The 19,013-nt window shown below is 37.3% G+C and overlaps 1 protein-coding gene across 5 annotated transcripts in view; it reads left to right on the top strand.

The window, feature by feature from the left end:
- Positions 1-18,768, top strand: part of tada2a (transcriptional adaptor 2A) — a 51,514-nt gene extending 32,746 nt beyond the window's left edge. For 3 of the 5 annotated variants that reach the window (XM_063031100.1, XM_063031103.1, XM_063031102.1), the window contains 7 exons: positions 1,811-1,854; positions 7,235-7,345; positions 8,118-8,189; positions 10,269-10,401; positions 14,647-14,690; positions 16,475-16,557; positions 16,962-18,768. In XM_063031100.1, coding sequence (XP_062887170.1) covers positions 1,811-1,854; positions 7,235-7,345; positions 8,118-8,189; positions 10,269-10,401; positions 14,647-14,690; positions 16,475-16,557; positions 16,962-17,147 — 673 coding nt within the window. In that variant the 3' untranslated portion in view covers positions 17,148-18,768. Of the gene's footprint in view, positions 1-1,810; positions 1,855-7,234; positions 7,346-8,117; positions 8,190-10,268; positions 10,402-14,646; positions 14,691-15,570; positions 15,701-16,474; positions 16,558-16,961 lie in introns of all 5 variants that reach the window. The other 2 variants (XM_063031105.1, XM_063031101.1) reach the window with 2 other exon arrangements.
- The last annotated feature ends 245 nt before the right edge of the window (positions 18,769-19,013 follow it).

Here is a 19,013-nt window from a genome sequence, read left to right as displayed (position 1 = left end):
TCTTGTAAACAAACTGATTCTTTCCTTCAGTTACATACCAGTGCTAAGCATACAGATTTTTGCACCTCAGCCTTAAATTCTGCTATGTGTGAGAAAGTTCCAGATATAATGGAAAATGGACGTAAATAAATCTTTGTAAGCAAGATTTCCTAGCAATATTTTAACCACATTTGAGGAGTTTGTCACAATTAAGGCAATACTAGCGATTTTCGTTATCAATCATTAGCAGTGCATGCATGTCTAAACAAAAGCCAAAAAATAATGGGTTTGTACAGTGTAGCACATTGATACACACTCTTTTGTGAAGAGACCTAGATTTATTATCCAAATCAGTAGCAAGGGTTCTGAGTGGCAATTCTTAACCAAATACTGAAACATTTTGGCAAATTTTGCCATCTGGGCAGCATAGTTCTTTTCCTCTCACTATCTTTTTCCTACTCTACTCCCACATCTCCTATGCTTTTTTAAAAAAGCATTGAAATTCCCTCTGTTGATAAGAAAGGGTTTTTATTTGAAAGGTCCAATAAAAATAATTCACTGGGGCTCTTGAGCTCCTGAGGCAGGCTATGTACAACAGTTTCACAGTGTCGCTACCTCCTCCTGACTGAAGCATTCCCAGATGGTTCTTTGTCTAGTCAGTTTTGGAAAGTTAACACCATAGGTAAAAGGGTCCCACAAAGTACAGGTCCTGTAGTAGACATAATAGTGCTACACCATGCTTGCGGTTGGGCAAAATATTAGCAGGGTGACAAGGACTATCCCCTGAATCTATTTTATGAGGTCAGGCGGAAAAATGCGAAATTGCAAAACTAGTTTCTTGTCCATGATGTGCATGAATCTGATTGTTGTTGAAACTGGTGTCATTTTTTTTAAACCAGAGTAAACAGTTTTGGAAATTATCAACTTTGCTCCTAGCTCAGTATATCTTTTCCTGGGTAGAGGGGAGCTGAAGATAATTCCCTTCTGATTTTGTTGTAAAGTGCACTCTCATTTCAAATTTGGCTATTATAACTCACCAAAAGAAAAATCAAGAGCTTGTGACTTCTGCTCAGCATAAATGCCATTTGGGAATTTAAAACAAACTTGGAATTATATAATGTTCTTCTTGGCCACAGGATTTCTCAGACTATATGATTACTAATGAAGTATTCAAATGAGCTATTTTATATAGAATGCCTCAGTACTAAACAAATTTATGTAGTGTACTGATCCATCTGTGAGCATATCATGCTTTTTGTTACCACTTGCCCACTGAAAAGTCAGTGCACTAAAATCCATGCAGTGGTGTTCTAATATGTTCAGATATTGATATTTTCACAGTTAAATTTCTGAGCTTCCAGTATTATACAAAATTATTTCCTGACCAGAACATACTGTATGAAATTTGTAAGATTAAGCTTGGAGTGATGCACCAAATCACTTTACTCAAGACTGCAAAATAGTTTAACCAGTTTAAGTTCTGACCAACAGATCAACTCCTGGACGCTAAAGCCGGTGACCCCTTCTACCCTTACACATAACACAGAATATTTTATCTCTGTCAAAGCCAATTTTGAAAAGGATGTGTAATCTGTATTTGAGCCCCTGGGACCATTAAAGTAGTAAATTGTACTCCCACCTATCCCTACCTCTGTTGTGAGCTATTTTGTGCTCTTTATTACTGCAGAGAGTTTGTTTATATAATTAATAAATGTTTTGGAGGAGAATGCTTTTATTAGTGAAAACAGTGACGACATTGAACTATTAAATGATTTGATTCTACCAGTAATGTAGAAGATACTTACTAATTGTTGAATTTTGCATTCTACAGAATTCTGAGAGACCATGGGCTCATTAACCTCAGGAAATTTCAGAGTAAGTATCAGCAAGTATCCAGTAAGTCTAAATGCAAGCTTATAGTTTTACAGATCTGAAGAAATCATGTGTCATTCTGAACTGCAACTCCTAAGTTATTCTCCTTAAAATTAAAAAACAATTATCACAGATCCTCACGCTATTGGTGAAGAAGTACATCAACTAACATTTGCTGTTTGCTATTTTTTTAACCTGGAATAAGTTATAGAAACTTAGAAATAGGCCTTGCATGGGGTACCTTGTCAAATGCCTTGCTGATGCAACTAAGCAATTGTTTTTGGTACCCATATGTTAAATGAAATAAATGTTTTATTAATTTCATAGAGTAAATCAAGAATTTTGTGTGGGAAAGCATGGTGCAAATGTGCTCAATTTTATTGTTGTCTAATCCTTTTGTGCCTATTTGAGTTTTTAATTTGTTAATTCCTTTGATCTTTATGCTGGCAAATTGGCCTTTAGCTGTAGTGGTTGCTGTCCAAGTCCATTAATGTAGCGTTAAATTAAGTTGAGCATTGTAATATTCATTTATAATCAATATTACACATTAAGTTTTTAATTCTCTAAACATTACCATTTCTATCACTTTCTCTCTTGTACTGCCCTTATTTTCATCCATGCTTTTGTCCTTTCTGATCTTGACTATTCTTTTCGTATCAAAGAACTTCTCATCCTCTGCACTGTGAACTTGTTTCACCCATTTTTTTCCTGTCCAGATTTTGTTCCGTTCCTGTTCATATTTAAATCTTTTAGCAGCTTCATATCATAGGAGCTCGGTAAACCTCATTCGCATTTGCTTCCAGATTGTTAGCCATTTCTTTCATTTGTGTCCCACAGCTTGGAGCTCCCCCACCCCCAAGTTCTCAATCTCTACACTTTCCTCTTCTCTTTTTGAATCCTCATGGAGTCATGAAGCCACACAGTGTGGAAGCAGGTCCAACTGGTCCATGGCATCTGTATTGCCAGTGAGCTAGTTCCTTTTGCCCATGTTTTGTCCATAGCCCTCTACTCATGTGCTTATCTGGATGTCTTTTAAATGTTGCTGATGTGCCCTCATCAACCACTACTTCTAACAGCTCATTTCAAATACAGTAAACGCCACCTTTTGCATGAAGAAGCTGCCCCTAATGTCCCTTTTTAAATTTCTTCCTCTGATCTTACACCTATTCATTCCTGCTTTTAGCACCCCCTCCTGGGAAAAAAAAACTGTGCTTTCACTCTATCTATGTCCCACAAGATCTCCATCAGATCTCCCTTTAATTGCCTATGTTCCAGGGAATAAAGTCCCGGTCTTCACAGTCTTTCCATGTAATTCAAGCCATCAAAACCAGGCAACATCCTGGTAAATCTTTACTGCATTCTTAGAGTTTAACAATATATTATTGAACCAAAAACTGTACACAGTATTCTAAATGCAGTATCAACATTATTTTATAAGTGCAACATTACTTCCTATCTCCCATACTCAATACCCTGACTGATGAAGCTCTACTGTTTTGATCTCCAAAAATGCAATACCTTACATTTAGATTAGATTATGAGGACACGCAGTCCTCTTTTATTGTCATTTAGTAATGCATGCATTAAGAAATGATACAATATTCCTCCAGTGTGATATCACAGAAACACAGGACAGACCAAGACTGAAAAACTGACAAAAACCACATAAATATAACATATAGTTACAACAGTACAAGCAATACCGTAACTTGATGAAGAACAGGCCATTTGCACGGTAAAAAGTTCAAAGTCTCTCGAAAGTCCCACATCTCACGCATACGGGAGAAGGAAGAAAACTCTCCCTGCCATACCCGACCACAGTCCGACTCTGAGTCGTCCGAAAACTTCGAGCTCCGACCAGCCGTCCGACACCAAGCACCATCTCTGCTGAACGCTTCGACCCTAGCCCCGGTTGCCAGCAGCAGGCAAAGCCGAGGATTTTGGGGCCTTCCCTCCAGAGATTCTCAATCGCACAGTAGCAGCGGCAGCGAACCGGGCATTTCAGAAGTTACTCCCGATGTCCCTCCGTGCTCTCACAGCTGTCTCCATCAAATCAGAATTGTTCACGGCCCCTATTTAACAATACGATATCATTTCACTGGAGAGGCTACGCGCGCCGCATCGCACCACCATCTTCTCCTCCCGCCGTTTATCTGTATTGAAACCCATTTCCTAGACCACATACCTAGCTGATCCCTGTAATTTTTCATAATCTTCTAAACATGTACACCACCACCTCTTTTAATATCCTGAAACTTACTATCCAAATTGTTTATGTAAATTGCAAACTCCAGAGGTCCCAGCACCATGTCCTGCAGTACACCACTAAACACAGGGCTCCAGTCCAGGAAGCAATCCTCGACCATCACCCTGTGCTTCCTACCATTAAGTCAGTTATGAATCCAAAGTTCAAAATACATTTCTTATCAAAATATGTATACTATATACGACCCTGAGATTTGTCTCCTTATAGGCAACCATAAAACAAAGAAGCCCAATAGAACCCATTTTTTAAAAAAAGACCATCAAACATCCAATGTGCCAAAAAAAGAATAAATCATGCAAATAACATTCAGAACTAAAGTTCACGAAAGTGAGATCACAGCCGCGAAGCCAGCCATCGCTGCAGCCGGTTCAGGAGCCTGTTAGTTACAAGTCACAGTCTTAGTTCAGCACAGAGACAAGTAAACCTCACTGAGCAGCGATCTAAGCACTGGCCTGTCACTCACCTCTGATCCTGACACCGACATTTTCAATCTGGCTTTCAACTTAAACCGGCCAAACATTGGCTCATTCCATGCTTTCAATCCACTGTCTCCTTCTGGATCCCCTGCAATTTAACCTTGCAGACTAGCCTGCCGTAAAGCACCTTACTTTAAAGTCCCTACAGACAACATTGACAGCCCTACCTTCATCTACCCTCAAACAATTCCAAGAGATTTGTCAAACATGACTTACCATACAGAAAGCTGTGCTGACTGTCCCAACTCACACCCTGTCTCTTCAAACATTGGTAAACCTTGGTTATATCTCCTTGATTTGTTATTCTCATCAGTTCACCAGCTTGCAAAGCAAAATGCTTTAATACAAACATGTTTGCAATTGCTTATTGTTGAGCACTAGTCAGTTAAGGATGCTTTTGCCATTCTACTCGTGTACAATTTTATTAATTGTAATACCAAAGCAGGCAGCTTCTTTACAACACATTTTAATAGTAATATTATCAATATTTATAATCTGCTGATCGGGAAATGATTTTGAAAATAGGTCATGGTAAATCAACTGTACAAGATATTGTGTGGTTATGAAATAGATTCACTAAGATAAAATTAGCTTGTCAACTAATTAAGATGTGTATTATAATTTGTTATGTGTTTCTACAGAATAGTGATCAGTTTTCCTTTTGCATTATTTTGTTTAAAATTTATTTATAAATTTAAAAAATAAACACACTATATACTGGAAATACATAATAGGCAGGCAAATATTAAAAATAGAGTTTGGGTGTTTTGAGTAACATCAGAATATCTTCAAAGCCAATGATTAACCATTAATTAATTAGCTTGTATCTCACGAAAGCTCCTTGACTCATTCAAAAAGAGTAGCTATAGAAACTGAGCTCAAATTAAAACAACACACATACTATTGGAATATGCTAACTCATATTCAGCATAACTGTAGCACAATAGAAGTCTTTCAGGATCCTGAGCACATGACAAAAAGTAGACCCATAAAATAAAATCAGTTTATACAGTCTGTAAAATTCTAAGCATAGTGCAGTAAACAACTATGATCTAAGGCTAATATAGAAGAAAGTTCTCACATATTTTGCTTTCTGAGAGGAATTGAAGAGAAAGATGCAATTTAAATTAATATATTTAAGTATTCACAATGGATCTAACATTTGCAATTTTAAATAAACTTGATAGCAAATAAGGACACTTTGTAGCTTCCATAAATCTTCTAGTGCTCGTTGGGTTAGGTTGAAGGGGATCCTATTGAGATTGGGGAGGGAAACCAGCCAATGACAGTCAAAATCAGCAGATGCTGGAAGTCTGAAATACAAAAGAAAATGCTAGAAACATTCAGAATGTCAGGCCACTTCTTTGGGATTAGAAACATTTATCATTTCAGATCTGGGATCCTTCCTAAGAAATGGGGAGATTTTTTTTTTAAGTTTATTTTCAGTAGTAGAGAAGGTAAGGGAAGGATAGGTAAAACATGGGGAATATCTCTGATGGCGAGTGTCTAGAAGGCTTACTGTGGGCAGCTGCTAGCACTTTAAGCCTTTTTGTTTGTTTATTATGTTGTTATTGGTGAGGCTGTGGGACATGCCCAGTAACCCAAACTATATGAATAGAATACAAAAAACGGGGCCAAAATGATGACAAGCGAATTACCCAGCTTTGATACAATCAAAAGAAAGGGCGAGTTACCCAAAATTGGGGATTACGGAATAGGGCCTGGAAAGCTGCAACATGCCCAGAGGGAAGGTGAGATGTTGTACCTCAAGCTTACCGTGCGCCTTCTACAGGAGGCCAGTCAGAGTTGGAGTGGGTTAGTGAATTAAAGTGCCAGGCAACTGGAAACTTTGTGGAGTACCAGCAGAGCAATGACCCAATCTCAGTTTGGTTTTTCTAGTGCAGAGGTGGGCATTTTATGAACACCAAATGTAGTGTAGTGAAGTGCAAGTGAAGTACTGCTTCACCCACTGTTTGATGGGAAGGAAGGGGTGAAAGGCCAAGTGATGCATCTCCCGTGGGCTACATGGAAAATCCATTTGAAGTCAGTAGAGAGAAAGTAAGATGGCCCTGATGAGAAACAAGATGCTAAAACTGGCAAGAATGTTTAGGGTGGAGAGAAAGGGAAAAATGATTTTTTCTATCTTCCCAATGGCCTTTATCTCTGAAGTGCCTCTTGTTGCTTGCCCAACTCTTTTAGGAAAAGAATGTCTGTTACATAGATACTAAAAAGGCGGTGTTCAAAAGTAACAGGAAGATAATGAAAACAGCTTAATACTGAGATACGTAAACAGCAGGCCTTAGTAAAGTGTGCATCAAACAAAAGAATGAAAAACATTCTAAGAGAAATTAAGAAAGCAGAAAATGTAGGACTAATATGTCTTCCAGTCTCAGAAGTCATTAGTGACTCATCAGCAGTTGATGTTTGTTATGTATAATGGTTGATGGTTAAACGTAGAAACACATTGATTATCCCTGAATACTTAAAGGATGTCGATGCAGCTAAAGAACCATTGGATCTTTTGGAGCTAATTATGCAAAAGCTTTGTGCATTATTATAAAGCATTTCCTGGGATAATTGCAATTGCATCACATAAGCATAGAGAATATACATTCAGAATTATTTGTTTCTATAATTGCAGTTCTTGAAAGAAGATATCCTAAAGAAGTTCAAGACCTCTATGAAGCAATGAGACACTTTGCAAGACTATTGGGACCTACAGAACATGATAAGTTTATTGAAAGTCATTCATGTATGTGGTACTTGCATTTGTTTGTTTTCTTATGATGATAGTATGTTCTATTGCTTATTTTGATCTTAGTTAGAATTCAGATTCATTGGCCACTTTATTAGGTACAGGCATTCTGCTGCTGTAGTCCATCCATTTCTAGGTTTGACATGTGCATTCATTTAGAGATGCTCTTCTGCATACCACTGTTGTAATACATAGTTATTTGAGTTACTGTCACCTTCCTGTCAGCATGAACCAGTCTGGTCATTCTCCTTTGACTTTTCTCATTAAGAAGGTGTTCTCACCCACAGAACTGCTGCTCACAGGATTTTTTTTTTGTTTCTTGCACCATTCTCTGTAAACTCTAAGGGCTGTTGTGTTTGAAAATCCCAGGAGATCAGCAGTGTCTGAGATACTTAACCCTGATGTTTGGTCTCATTAACAGCTGAACCTCTTGACCACTTCTGCATGTTTTTATGCATTGAGTTGCTACCACATGATTGGCTGATTAGATATTTGCAGTAATGAACAGATGTACCTAATAACGTGGCCACTGAATTTATCTTTTTAATAGTGATTTTTGTACTTTTTAACTGTCTTAATATACACACAAAGCAATAGGTTTGTTTTCAGGGCACAAAATATAGAATTTTATCAACCAGCTTTGCATTATATTAGGTCATGGAAATATAAACTATCATGAAAAGGTGGTTGGAGTGGGCCCCTGGGGAATAATAATGTTACACAAATTAAATTACAGAATTCCAATTCTTGACATATCCTTTTTCCACAGTGGATTTTGAACTCCGGAAAGAAATCAAGCGTTTGCAAGAATACAGAAGGGCAGGAATCTTCACATTCCGTGGTGAATTATTTGGGAATGCTATTCAATAACTTCTGTTTCTCAGAATAACCTTGTAAATACAAGCATGCTGGAAGAAAGAGGAAAGCTGTTTTATAAAGAGCATCTTATCCAGTTAAATGTACCATGAAATAATGTTACTGTGCATGCGTGTAAAATATTTTTACATAATATATGCAAATAAAAGCTTTGCATTGAATTCTAGGTCTAGTAGCAGCTTTTAAAAAAAAGTTTGTAAATTAGAAAAGCAGAAGCAATGATAAGCATTTAAATTTGATACAGAGTATTATCAAGATTCAGCACTTTCTGATTGTTATCAATGTACCTGTGCCTTTTATAACCAAAAATTGGTGCAGGCAGTATTTTTGTTTCTAACCAGTTCTATCTGATCTGTTGCTTAATTTGGAGATGTAAGGGGAGGAAGAGGCAACATTTACACTGTGGTGTAAGTTCATCTGTCCAATGGTAAAACCTTAAGTCCTTTTAACAGTGTCATCAAACATCACTCTGCAGGGAATGCTCAATTTAAAATCATCTCCACAGCTTGATGCCCAGTAGCACCATTTCGTTTTTGAATGACTCCAATGTTAATCACAGCTGTTGGCTTATATTTTCTGATGTATTCCTCTGTAGAGTTTTTTTAAACATGCATAAACTGTGGTTCAGATCCATTTGTTACAAAGAGCAGTACAAGAGAAAGATCAACCCCCATTTTAAATTGACTTTTAAAAGAAGTTAAGTACAGGAATCAGAGTAATGTAGAACACAGGAGATTCTGCAGATGCTAGAAATGCTGCGTAACTTGCTGAATTCCTCCAGCATTTAGTGTAGGTAGAATAATGTAGAAGACAGAATTGGGAGATGTAATTCCTATGTAAAAGAATTACAAATAAAATGTAACCTTTTAATTAATTTCATTTTTCAGAAATATCTGACAAATGAGTGGTTTATAAATATCTCAAAATATATTGATCCTCATTCTTACTCCTGCAGCAGCTCTTGGGTTAGAGTGGAGCTCTCCACTGGATGGCGTTTTACTTTCATGCCCATTAAATTCTAAAACTAGAGGCATTATCTCAGGATTAACAGGAGTTGGGACACAAGACTTTATAAATCAACGGGTTATCAATCTGTGGCATTCTCCACCCCAAATAGTAGAGGGTATTCAATTGTGAAATATTTCGGGGTCAAGTTGGAGGTGAGATTTTTGGACTGAAAGGACATTCGAGGGATGATTGATAAGTTTGTGGCCTATGGTAGAATGAGTCGATTTTAGAAAACCTAGCACATTTATTTTTCAACATAGTCCCCTCCTACATTTACACACTTAGTCCAGCGGTCGTGGAGCATACAGATCCCTTCTTTGTAGAAGTCGGCATCTTGGACCTGTGGTCCACAGCAGGGGTGATTGATAAGTTCGTGGCCTAAGGTAGAAGGAGCTGAATTATTAACTTCAAACTTTCTGCATAATCACTGAGTTGAACTACACGTGTATGTAACGAGAGCTGTATAACTCAGTTACTTGCATTTTTATCCATATATTCTGAAAAGGAATAAGGTAACAATATTAAATTAATTCATTGTAAATATGGACTAACTTTCAGAATTGAAATTTGAAGTTAATGTATGAATTTAATTAAATTCATAATCAAAAAAATCCATTTATAAATTAGAAGTAAAACAAAATTCGTTAAAATCTGATTCATGCAGACTGTTATCAAGGTTCAGTGCCTTCTGGTTGTTACCAATGGTGTAAGCAATATTTTTGTTGCCATAACCAGCTCTATGTGATTGAATAATATCATACTTAATTTGGAGGTGTACAGAGAGGAGAAGGCTAAATATATTCTGTGGTGTTAGTTCTTCTGACCACTGGTAAAATCTTAAATCTCTTTAACATTGGTCTCATATTTCTTCCCGATACCACTTCATTGATTGTTTCTACTTTCAAAAACTAACTTTTAGATTCTGTAAATTAAACTTATTCATTTACATATCTATTGTTATGTGAGATTTTTTAAAGAAAGTTGATAGAGTATTGGTATTCCGCATGCTGTTATTTAATGGTATTTTCATATCTAGGTGCCAGAGTATATGACTGCTTGAAGGTGCATCGTGAGGAGGAACGTCTAAAGCGCTGCATGCTCACAGATGTGCTTCAGTGCCTCCAGGACTCCAGTGCTTGTCAGCAGTGGTTACACAGGCAAGCAGCAATGTGAGTTCTCCCCGGTCATCTAGAGGCAAGAGCTCACAACAGTGTGAATAAATTCAAAAACAAATGTAAGAAAGTAGGACCAGGAATAGTCATTAGATCTGCCCCACCATTCAATATAATCTTCTTTGATCTGCCTCAGGCCTCATGTCCTCTCCAGTGCAGTTCCTCTTACTCTTCAATTCCTTCCTCTTTAAATCCACCCCCCTCTCCAGAGACAGACCTCTGCAGTCCTTTGTGATATAGAATTTTTATTATTATAGTTTATATAATTATACTTTGGTTCTTTCACTTCATGGAGAATTGGCAATGTTGGTAATGAGAGTCGTCGAAGAGTTCTGAAGCTTAATGTACCCATGTGTACCCTCAGCTGGATCCTGGCACACAGCACACAGTAAATGGGTTCCTCTTTTATTCCTGAGATACTTGATAGAAATGTTGAATCATTAAGTTAGGTTTGTGTCATTTAGTTTAGACTGTCATCACTTTAGATGTAATTCAACAGATTCACTGCAATTCACTAGCTGGACTACTTTAAACTGCTTTTTTTCCAAAGTGAAGGCTGAATCATGCTCGTGAATGAGATGGTTCCTTTCCCTGTGGCCTTGCATTTCCAGATCATCATGAAATGTTTAAGATTCCAATTCTAATCACATCCTCATGAAAAATGTGCTGTCTGTCATTGATTCTGGCACTACGTAAATTTTCTGTGGTTTCCAAGTGATTCAATTTGCACCCTTGTGCGGTTGCACCTTGAGAAAAGGATTCTGTCTCAGCACAGACGTTGCACTGAATAACATATGGGGCGCACTAATTTGTCATTTGGTCAATCATAACTGAATTAATAAACATGGAAATAGACGGATCACATTGTAATGTATAGTACTGAGCAAAAGTCTGAGGCATGTATGTGTGTGTATATGTATAGATATATATATATATAGAGAGAGAGAGAGAGCGAGCGCGCGCACGCGTTATGGTGCCTAAGACTTTTGCACAGTACTGTAATAATTTTGTATTGCACAATACTGCTACTGCAAACAGAAAAACATAGCAAATTTCATGACATATGTGAGTGATAATAAATCTGATTTTGATATGGGTCTGGATTGTGGAGTGAGAGTGAGAAGAGGGCAAGAAGAAGAGGAATCATGGTTGAGAAAAGAGGAAGAGAGAGGGAAGCACCAGAGAGACATTCTGTAATGATTTATAAACTAATTATTTGGAATCTGTATATATATACACACGTGTGTGTGTGTTTGCACAGTACTTTATGAAATTTCATCAATCTCATGTGTTGGTCGCATTGAACTTTGTCCTTTTACTTAAGGTATCCTGAATTATTTGCTCTATGAATCATTTCTGTGTTCATGCAACTCTACAAATAAGCTTGTAGTTATAACATAGGCAGAATTACACCAATGAGCTTTATATATTCAGTGCAGAAGCCATGCTGTAGATGTTTCAAATAAGTTATTTCAAAGTTACTTAAGTAAGTCTGTGGTGTAAGTTTCCACCAACTACCGTGAAACATAACTGGAGGCCAGCTGGTGGCATAGTGGCATCAGTGCTGGACTTCGGGGCAAAAGGTCCCGAGTTCGAATCTGGCCGGCTCCCTTGCACGCTCTCCATCCGTGCCTGGGTTGAGTGTCGAGCTAACAACTTGACCTCATATACAAAAAGTACCTGGAGAGAGATGGGCACCACCAGGTTTCAGATGCCCAAGACACACTGTACGATGAGCATACCAAAAAAAAAGCTTGTCATGACAGCGCCCAGACGACTCCACCAGGAGTTAAGGGCGCGTGCGCGCGCGCGCGCGCGCACACACACACACACACACACAGTAGGAAACAGCCCTTAGATCCACAATCAGTTCTTTCAGCTAAAACAAGTGAAGTTCATTATGTTTATCTTTCTTTATGAAAGCTCTGTTTACTGCTACTGAGTAGCTGAGGTAAGTACATCAGTTACATGTATATTTAAAAAAAGGCAAAGTAATTTCACAAATTATACTTCTGGCACTTTCCATATCCTTGAAAGCCAGTTTAATATCACCAGCATATGTTGTGAAATGTGTTAACTTAGCGCCAGCAATACATGATAAATAATAGAAAAAAACTGAATTATACTAAGTATAGTGTGTTGTGTATATTTTTCTATATGTGTGTGTGTGTGTATATATATATATATATATATATATATATATATATATATATATATGTCTATTAAATAGTTTAAAATAGTGCAAAAACAGAAAAAAAAAATTTTAAAGTGAGGTAGTGTTCATGAGTCCAATGTCCATTCAGAAATCAGATGGCAGAGGGGAAGAAGCTGTTCCTGAATTACTGAGTGAGTGCCTTCAGGCTTCTGTATCTCCTTTCTGACAGTAACAATCAGAAGAGAGCATGTCCTGTGTGACTGGGGCCCTTAATAATGGGTGCCGCCTTTCTGAGGCATCACTCCTTGAAGGTGTCTTGAATACTACAGAGCCTGCTATCCATGATGGAGCTGACTAATTTTACAACTTTCTGCAATGTCAATCCTGTGCAGTAGTTGCACCCCCCGCCCCCCATACCAGAATGCTCTCCACCGTATATCTGTAGAAGTTTTCCAGTGTTTTACGTAACAAACTAAATCTCCTCAAGCACCTCATGAAATATACCTGCTGTGTTGCCTTCTTTATAGCTGCATCAATATGCTGGGACCAGGTTAGATCCTCAGAGAGATTGACACCCAGGAACTTGAAATTGCTCACTCTCTCCACTTCTGATCCCTCTATGAGGAAGGATCCTACAGTTTGCATGTATTTAGTTTACTTCTTTATCACAAATGTCAGAAGAACATGCATATTTTAGTTATTTAAGTTGATTATAATTACATAAATTCTGACTATAAAAGGTATTTTACTAAACATAAAAGACATTCACTGACATTTTTTTGAATCTCTATTAATGACCTGGACATGGAGGTGCACCCGACTAAAAATTTGTCAGCATTGTAAACCGTGAAGGGAATACAACAGGCACACTGGTGGAATAGACAGGGTCCTGGTTGATGCAGTTTAACATAGAGAAATCTAACGTGATGGATTTTGTCAGAAAGAATGAGGAGAGAACATAAAGAAGAAAGGAAGCTTCCTAGAAAGGGCACAGGAGCAGAGGGACCTAGAAAATAGGTGTACAAGCAAGTGAAAGTGACAGGGCAGAACCTTTATAAGATACTGGTTTAGGCTCAACTAGAGTATTGTGTTAGTTTCTGGTCACCACATTATTAGAAGGCTAATAATGAAAGTGGTCCGTTGAAGGTGGTCCAGAGAAGTAAAACCTGAGGAGAGACTATTTTACATAGCATTTTCTTTGAATCTGGAATGCACTGCCTGCAGATGTGATGGAAGAAAGTTTCACTGCAGTCTTCAGGGGGGAATTAATTTAATTTAGGGTGAAGAAAAAATTTGCAAGGATATGGAGAAAGTGCCAGAGGTAGAACTAGTGTAGTTTCTAAGATGGAGACTTGACACAGGCACAATCGACCAAATAGCCACTTGCTGTGGTGCAAGCATTCTACAATATAGATTTCAGGCAATCTTAGTGAATGATGTTGGCAAACGTTACAGGAGCATCAGAACTAAAACCACAAGGCTACTAAACAGCTTCCTCCCACAGGCAGTCAGACTGCTAAATAGCGGCTCCACCTGACTCTGCTTTGGACACTTTTAACATGCACTGGACACTTATAACTGATTTAACTGACATGTGGCTGTTGTGTTTTACTATTTATTGTTATGTTTATTATTTAGTGTTGCGTTTGTTATGTTATGATTGCACTGCCCCTGAGAAACGCTGTCTCATTCTGCCCTGCAGAGCTGATATATGGTTAGAATGACAATCAAGTTTTTTGAATCTTGAATGTTTTTCTTGGTAATTAGTGTGTTGTGTATATTTGCTAGGTTTTCAGCATGTAATACATTGTTGATAATAAAATCCCTTTTCCTTTTAAAATTCACTCGAAATTCCCATGAAGTTGCTGAAAAGGGTACATTTGTTCCGTGCTGAGCACTTTGTGTTTCCTTGCATACTTCCTGAATAACATGGTGAGGAGAGAATACTTTTTCAATTTTGAGGGTGAAATGCAAAAGTTTGCTCAGTTCTAATTACTAGTGTTTTAGATATATGTTATAAAGACAGTGCCTTTCATGTTCTAGAAATGTACCAATTTCATTATTTTTTCATATTTTTTTTGTTTCAGTGATTCAGGACTAAACCCAGCGGCACCAATCATTTCTTCAGCTGGTGAGTAGCTGCTATTCATGGCTTAGAGTGAAGTGCACAAAGCTGTTCTTAACTTGCAGAAAAACGCACTGATGATATGATAGAAATTAGACCTGGTAAATAAACTACATCTCACATCCCCGTTTCTCTTGCAAATAGTTGGAGTCATTCTTACTTGCCGGATAGCTTCAGACAGAGGTTGCATTGGTCAAATAAATTAATTGTCACAGTTGCATACACTAGATTTCCTGAACAAAAGCAAAATGACTTGTTTTTAAATATACTTTGAAAATACTGTAAATAAATAACCAATTAATTCAACCAATTTTTGTTCTATTCTGAGTTATTAATTTATAGGATTTCACTATTTAGTCATAAAAGAAATTCAAGTGTATTAGAAATGCCATCAGTTCCCTGCAACTTCTAGCAGATTAGAAAAGTCCTTTAAAAGGCCTTACTATTTGAAACAGAGTAATGACTTTTGAAATAGCTTGAGCTTAATTCTCTAGACCACCCTCCTTTCAATTCCCAGTGAACGTTGCATTCAGTCTATCACATATAGCATCATTTAAAGCATTGTTGTTCAAATAAATACTTGCATTTATTGCTTGGTTTGGCTTAATTTGTCACATCAATAATTAGGTTTATGTTTTAAATTAAAATAAACTATTTGTCTCATCAAAGCTCATTACTGTAACACCTTAACTTTTCTCAGCCAGTTTCAAATATTTCCTTTAAGTTTAATCTTTGCTCAAAAAAATTGTCCCCCAAGAAATCCTAACTTGGATTTTTAAACAGTCTTGGATTTATTTAGGTTAATGTACTATTGAAAGAATTAAAAGTGATATTCTGAGTTGAGCTTTTCATTGTCTGCTCTTTTCCCTTCATTTCCAAACTGCAGAGTATATCGTTATTCTTTCCCACCGATCTCATTTCGTTTATACTGAAAATGACCATTTCCTGCCTCAGTTCCAGTTGAACAAAATATTAAGGAGGGGTTTTACAAAAAAAACTCTGAAAACTGCTAAAAGGTGATTCATTGTCGTAATCACAGCATATTTTAAATATATTTGCCATATTTCATTGCAATTAAAAGTCAGCTCCAGCACCTATGTTATTTTTCAATTCTTTTATCAGTGAATCTGAGAGTATATGGGCAATATCCCTATCCTGATAGGAAGTATGCTTGAAGGGAGTACAAGTTAGAGAATTGGTATTAAATTAAATTCTTGTTTCTGACCCAAGGTTCTTTAAAGCATAGCTTTTCAGTGAGTGTATTGAATTTCCAAGTGATGAGTACAATAATTGTTTCCACTAAGAGATCATGTGTTTCGCATTTGAGTACTGACTCTCTATCAACCAGCTATTGCAGCAGTAATCCTTTGCTCCCTTTCTTCCTTACTGTCCCAATAGTTGTAATGTTAGCAGCTTTACAAAGTGTTTGGAGTTCACTAACTTTGACTTTCCGGTTTACTCACAGGAAATTAACCCTGCTGGCAAGGCCAAATTTATTGCCCATTCCTTACTGCTTTTGAGAAATATTTCAAATAGAATTGATGTACTTTTTGTATAGGAAAGAATGTTCCAATCACTTGTTATTGCTCACTTCATTACCAATTCAGACCCTATGCTAAATTCATTTACACATTTGTGGTAAACCCCAGATATTTTAAGTCCATGGTAAACGTAGAACAGTTAGCACGCTGTTTTATCAGCTTCTTACCCAAAGAAGTGTGGAAGATTAACTTTTTAATCTGTACTATTCTTTACTGAAATTCCATTTGTTTTCCTTTTATTTGCTATGGATGGAGCAGGTCGGAGAAATGCACCCCCACTGAACCTCACGGGCCTACCTGGGACAGAGAAACTCAATGATAAGGAAAAAGAGGTACAGGCGCCAGTCTCAATGCTGCTAACTCTGGGAGTATAAGATTGTACTGTTATTGGTGGGGAGGAATACGATAATTCTAATCAAATTTTATTTTGGTTACTTACAGTTTCTTCAGGCTACCTCTAGTTCCAACCAAGATGTTGCGAGTTAACCTGATATTCTAAAGTAGTTTTTGCAATAGCTTTTACCTTTAAGAGAAAGCAGCAGAATCTCAATGGTATTATTAAAATGGAAATTTTAGAAATACTGCTACTTAGAAAAAGATGAGTGACACATTTTATTGTTCTGGTATGTCGTAGCCTTCCTATAAACATGAAATTTGGATAAAATGTTTTAATTTATGTTGGAATAATGCTGTTTGTGGATTTTCTCTTTCTACCCTTCCTCCACCCATTTCCCAGCTATGTCAGATGGTGCGACTGGTTCCCGGAGCATACTTGGAATACAAGTCGGCTTTAATGAATGAAAGCAGCAGGTTAAGTGGTTTAAAGCTAGCCCAGGCAAGGACTCTCATTAAGATAGATGTGAACAAAACTAGAAAGATCTATGATTTCCTGATTCGAGAAGGATATATTACTAAAGCTTAAATAGGTGACCCAAGGCTGTCACTAGGCAACCTTGACACAAAACTGACTGTCACCTGGCAACCTCTGATTTCTTTTGTCAGTGATGTACAGAATGGAAAAAAACATCATTTTTTATTTATTTTTTTTAAAGATTGGAATTTGTTCACTGTCAGATTATGGATCTTTTGTGTTTTGGTAAATGTAGTGTGAATTCAGTACAATAAAACATGCTTTTTATAAAGATGTATTTTAAAACTTTTTTATTACCAAAAATGATTAAATTTGCTCCACTGAATTTACTGTTTTAGACATTTTCTTGAGATGAAATCCTAATTTTATTGTGGGGAGTGATAAATTTTTGCATTTCCAAGCAACATTACATGAACCAGAAGATTAAATACACAACAAATAAATCCAGTTGGCTGAGATTGGATTTACAAAATGGAAATTAGTAAGGAGTTTCACTCAAAGCACTATTTTAGAAGAAACATCTCTCGGGACTGTCAGGAAATCAAAAGTGTGATTGGGACAATACTACTTTTGAATACTTACCTTCAGTGTTCAGAATGGTTAATTCATACTTAAATGACAATCAGCCATATGAGTCCAGCAGCTTTTTTAACACATGCTGTCTCCAGCTCTCCTTGACGTTTATATCCTTGACAATGTGCCAACCGTTTAACTTACTCTGCGATCTATAATCTTAACATAATCACAAATGGATATAATCACCAGACTGGATAAAAAAGAACTTACACTGCCTCCAGTCCATCATTTGATTCAGAGGACACTTCAATTACAACCTCAGATCTGCGAGTCCACTGGAAGCTGGAGGCCCTGAGGTGGGCCGTCCTGGAGTTGGAGGACAGTCTGTGTGTGTGCCTAAGTGGGAGCATGGTTAGGAGGGAGCAAAGAGGTTTGTAGTTTTGTTGTTGCTTGTCTTCTGCTGATCATTGTGGCCGTGCTATGTTGGCACTTGAAAGTGCGGACACACTTCAGGGCTGCCCTAGCACATCCTTGGGTTGTGTTGTTTGTTAACGCAAGTGACACATTGCAAAGTATATGTGATAAAATAAATTAATCTGAATGTTGTGGTGAAGACCTGGCAAATATTAGGAACCAAGGCTGATGACCTGTAAAAAGAAATTAAATTCACTGATAAAATTGTTTTCATATACTTAATTATCAATCTCCTATCTCATGGAAGGGATACTCCTGAATTACGTTTGATTATTAATACCAGTTTTCCACCCACAGCTCAGTATTTCCTTAAGTATGGTATTCATCTCACTCCATGCTACCTGAGATAATACACACATGCTTTAGTAAGTTTTTGGTGTCATTTACTGCAAAACTGTCACAACCACGGATTCGGCAGCAAGGTAGATACGGCAATTGCGCTTCTGAATTTGCATGTGTCAGCTAATTATTTATTCATAATAGTATTTAACTCCATACTGTCATCGTCATGCTTGTCGAGATTTGGACAGAGAACAGCAACGCTTTGCTGTCTATTTTGCTTTCAGCCTTTTCCTTGCGAAATTGTACTTTTGAGTCAACTGACTTCGAAGACTGGCGGTATTCATTTAATGTTTAGATTTTCTTTTCGGCCGCTGTATAGGCTTCGGTTCCCATTTGAGAGTTTTAGTTAACGGCCTATTTGGCCTAGCGTTTATTATTTATTTTCCCTTAAACATTCGCAATAAAGTTTGTGAACTATCAACCTGCTTCAGTGCCTCTCATTCTTCACTTGGGCCATATCCAAACCTGGTAGCAAAAACAACTGACATTTTTGTTGCTATCCATTTTAGCCAACTGAAGAAACGAGTTTTCAATGACCAAGTACTGACATAAAGTAGGTACGACGTGGACAGCATGAACATGGGG

The sequence above is a fragment of the Mobula hypostoma genome, chromosome 23 (genome assembly GCF_963921235.1).
Source record: "Mobula hypostoma chromosome 23, sMobHyp1.1, whole genome shotgun sequence".
Taxonomy (NCBI): domain Eukaryota; kingdom Metazoa; phylum Chordata; class Chondrichthyes; order Myliobatiformes; family Myliobatidae; genus Mobula; species Mobula hypostoma.
Note: the sequence above shows the minus strand (reverse complement) of the source record. Positions and strands in the feature narration are given on the sequence as shown.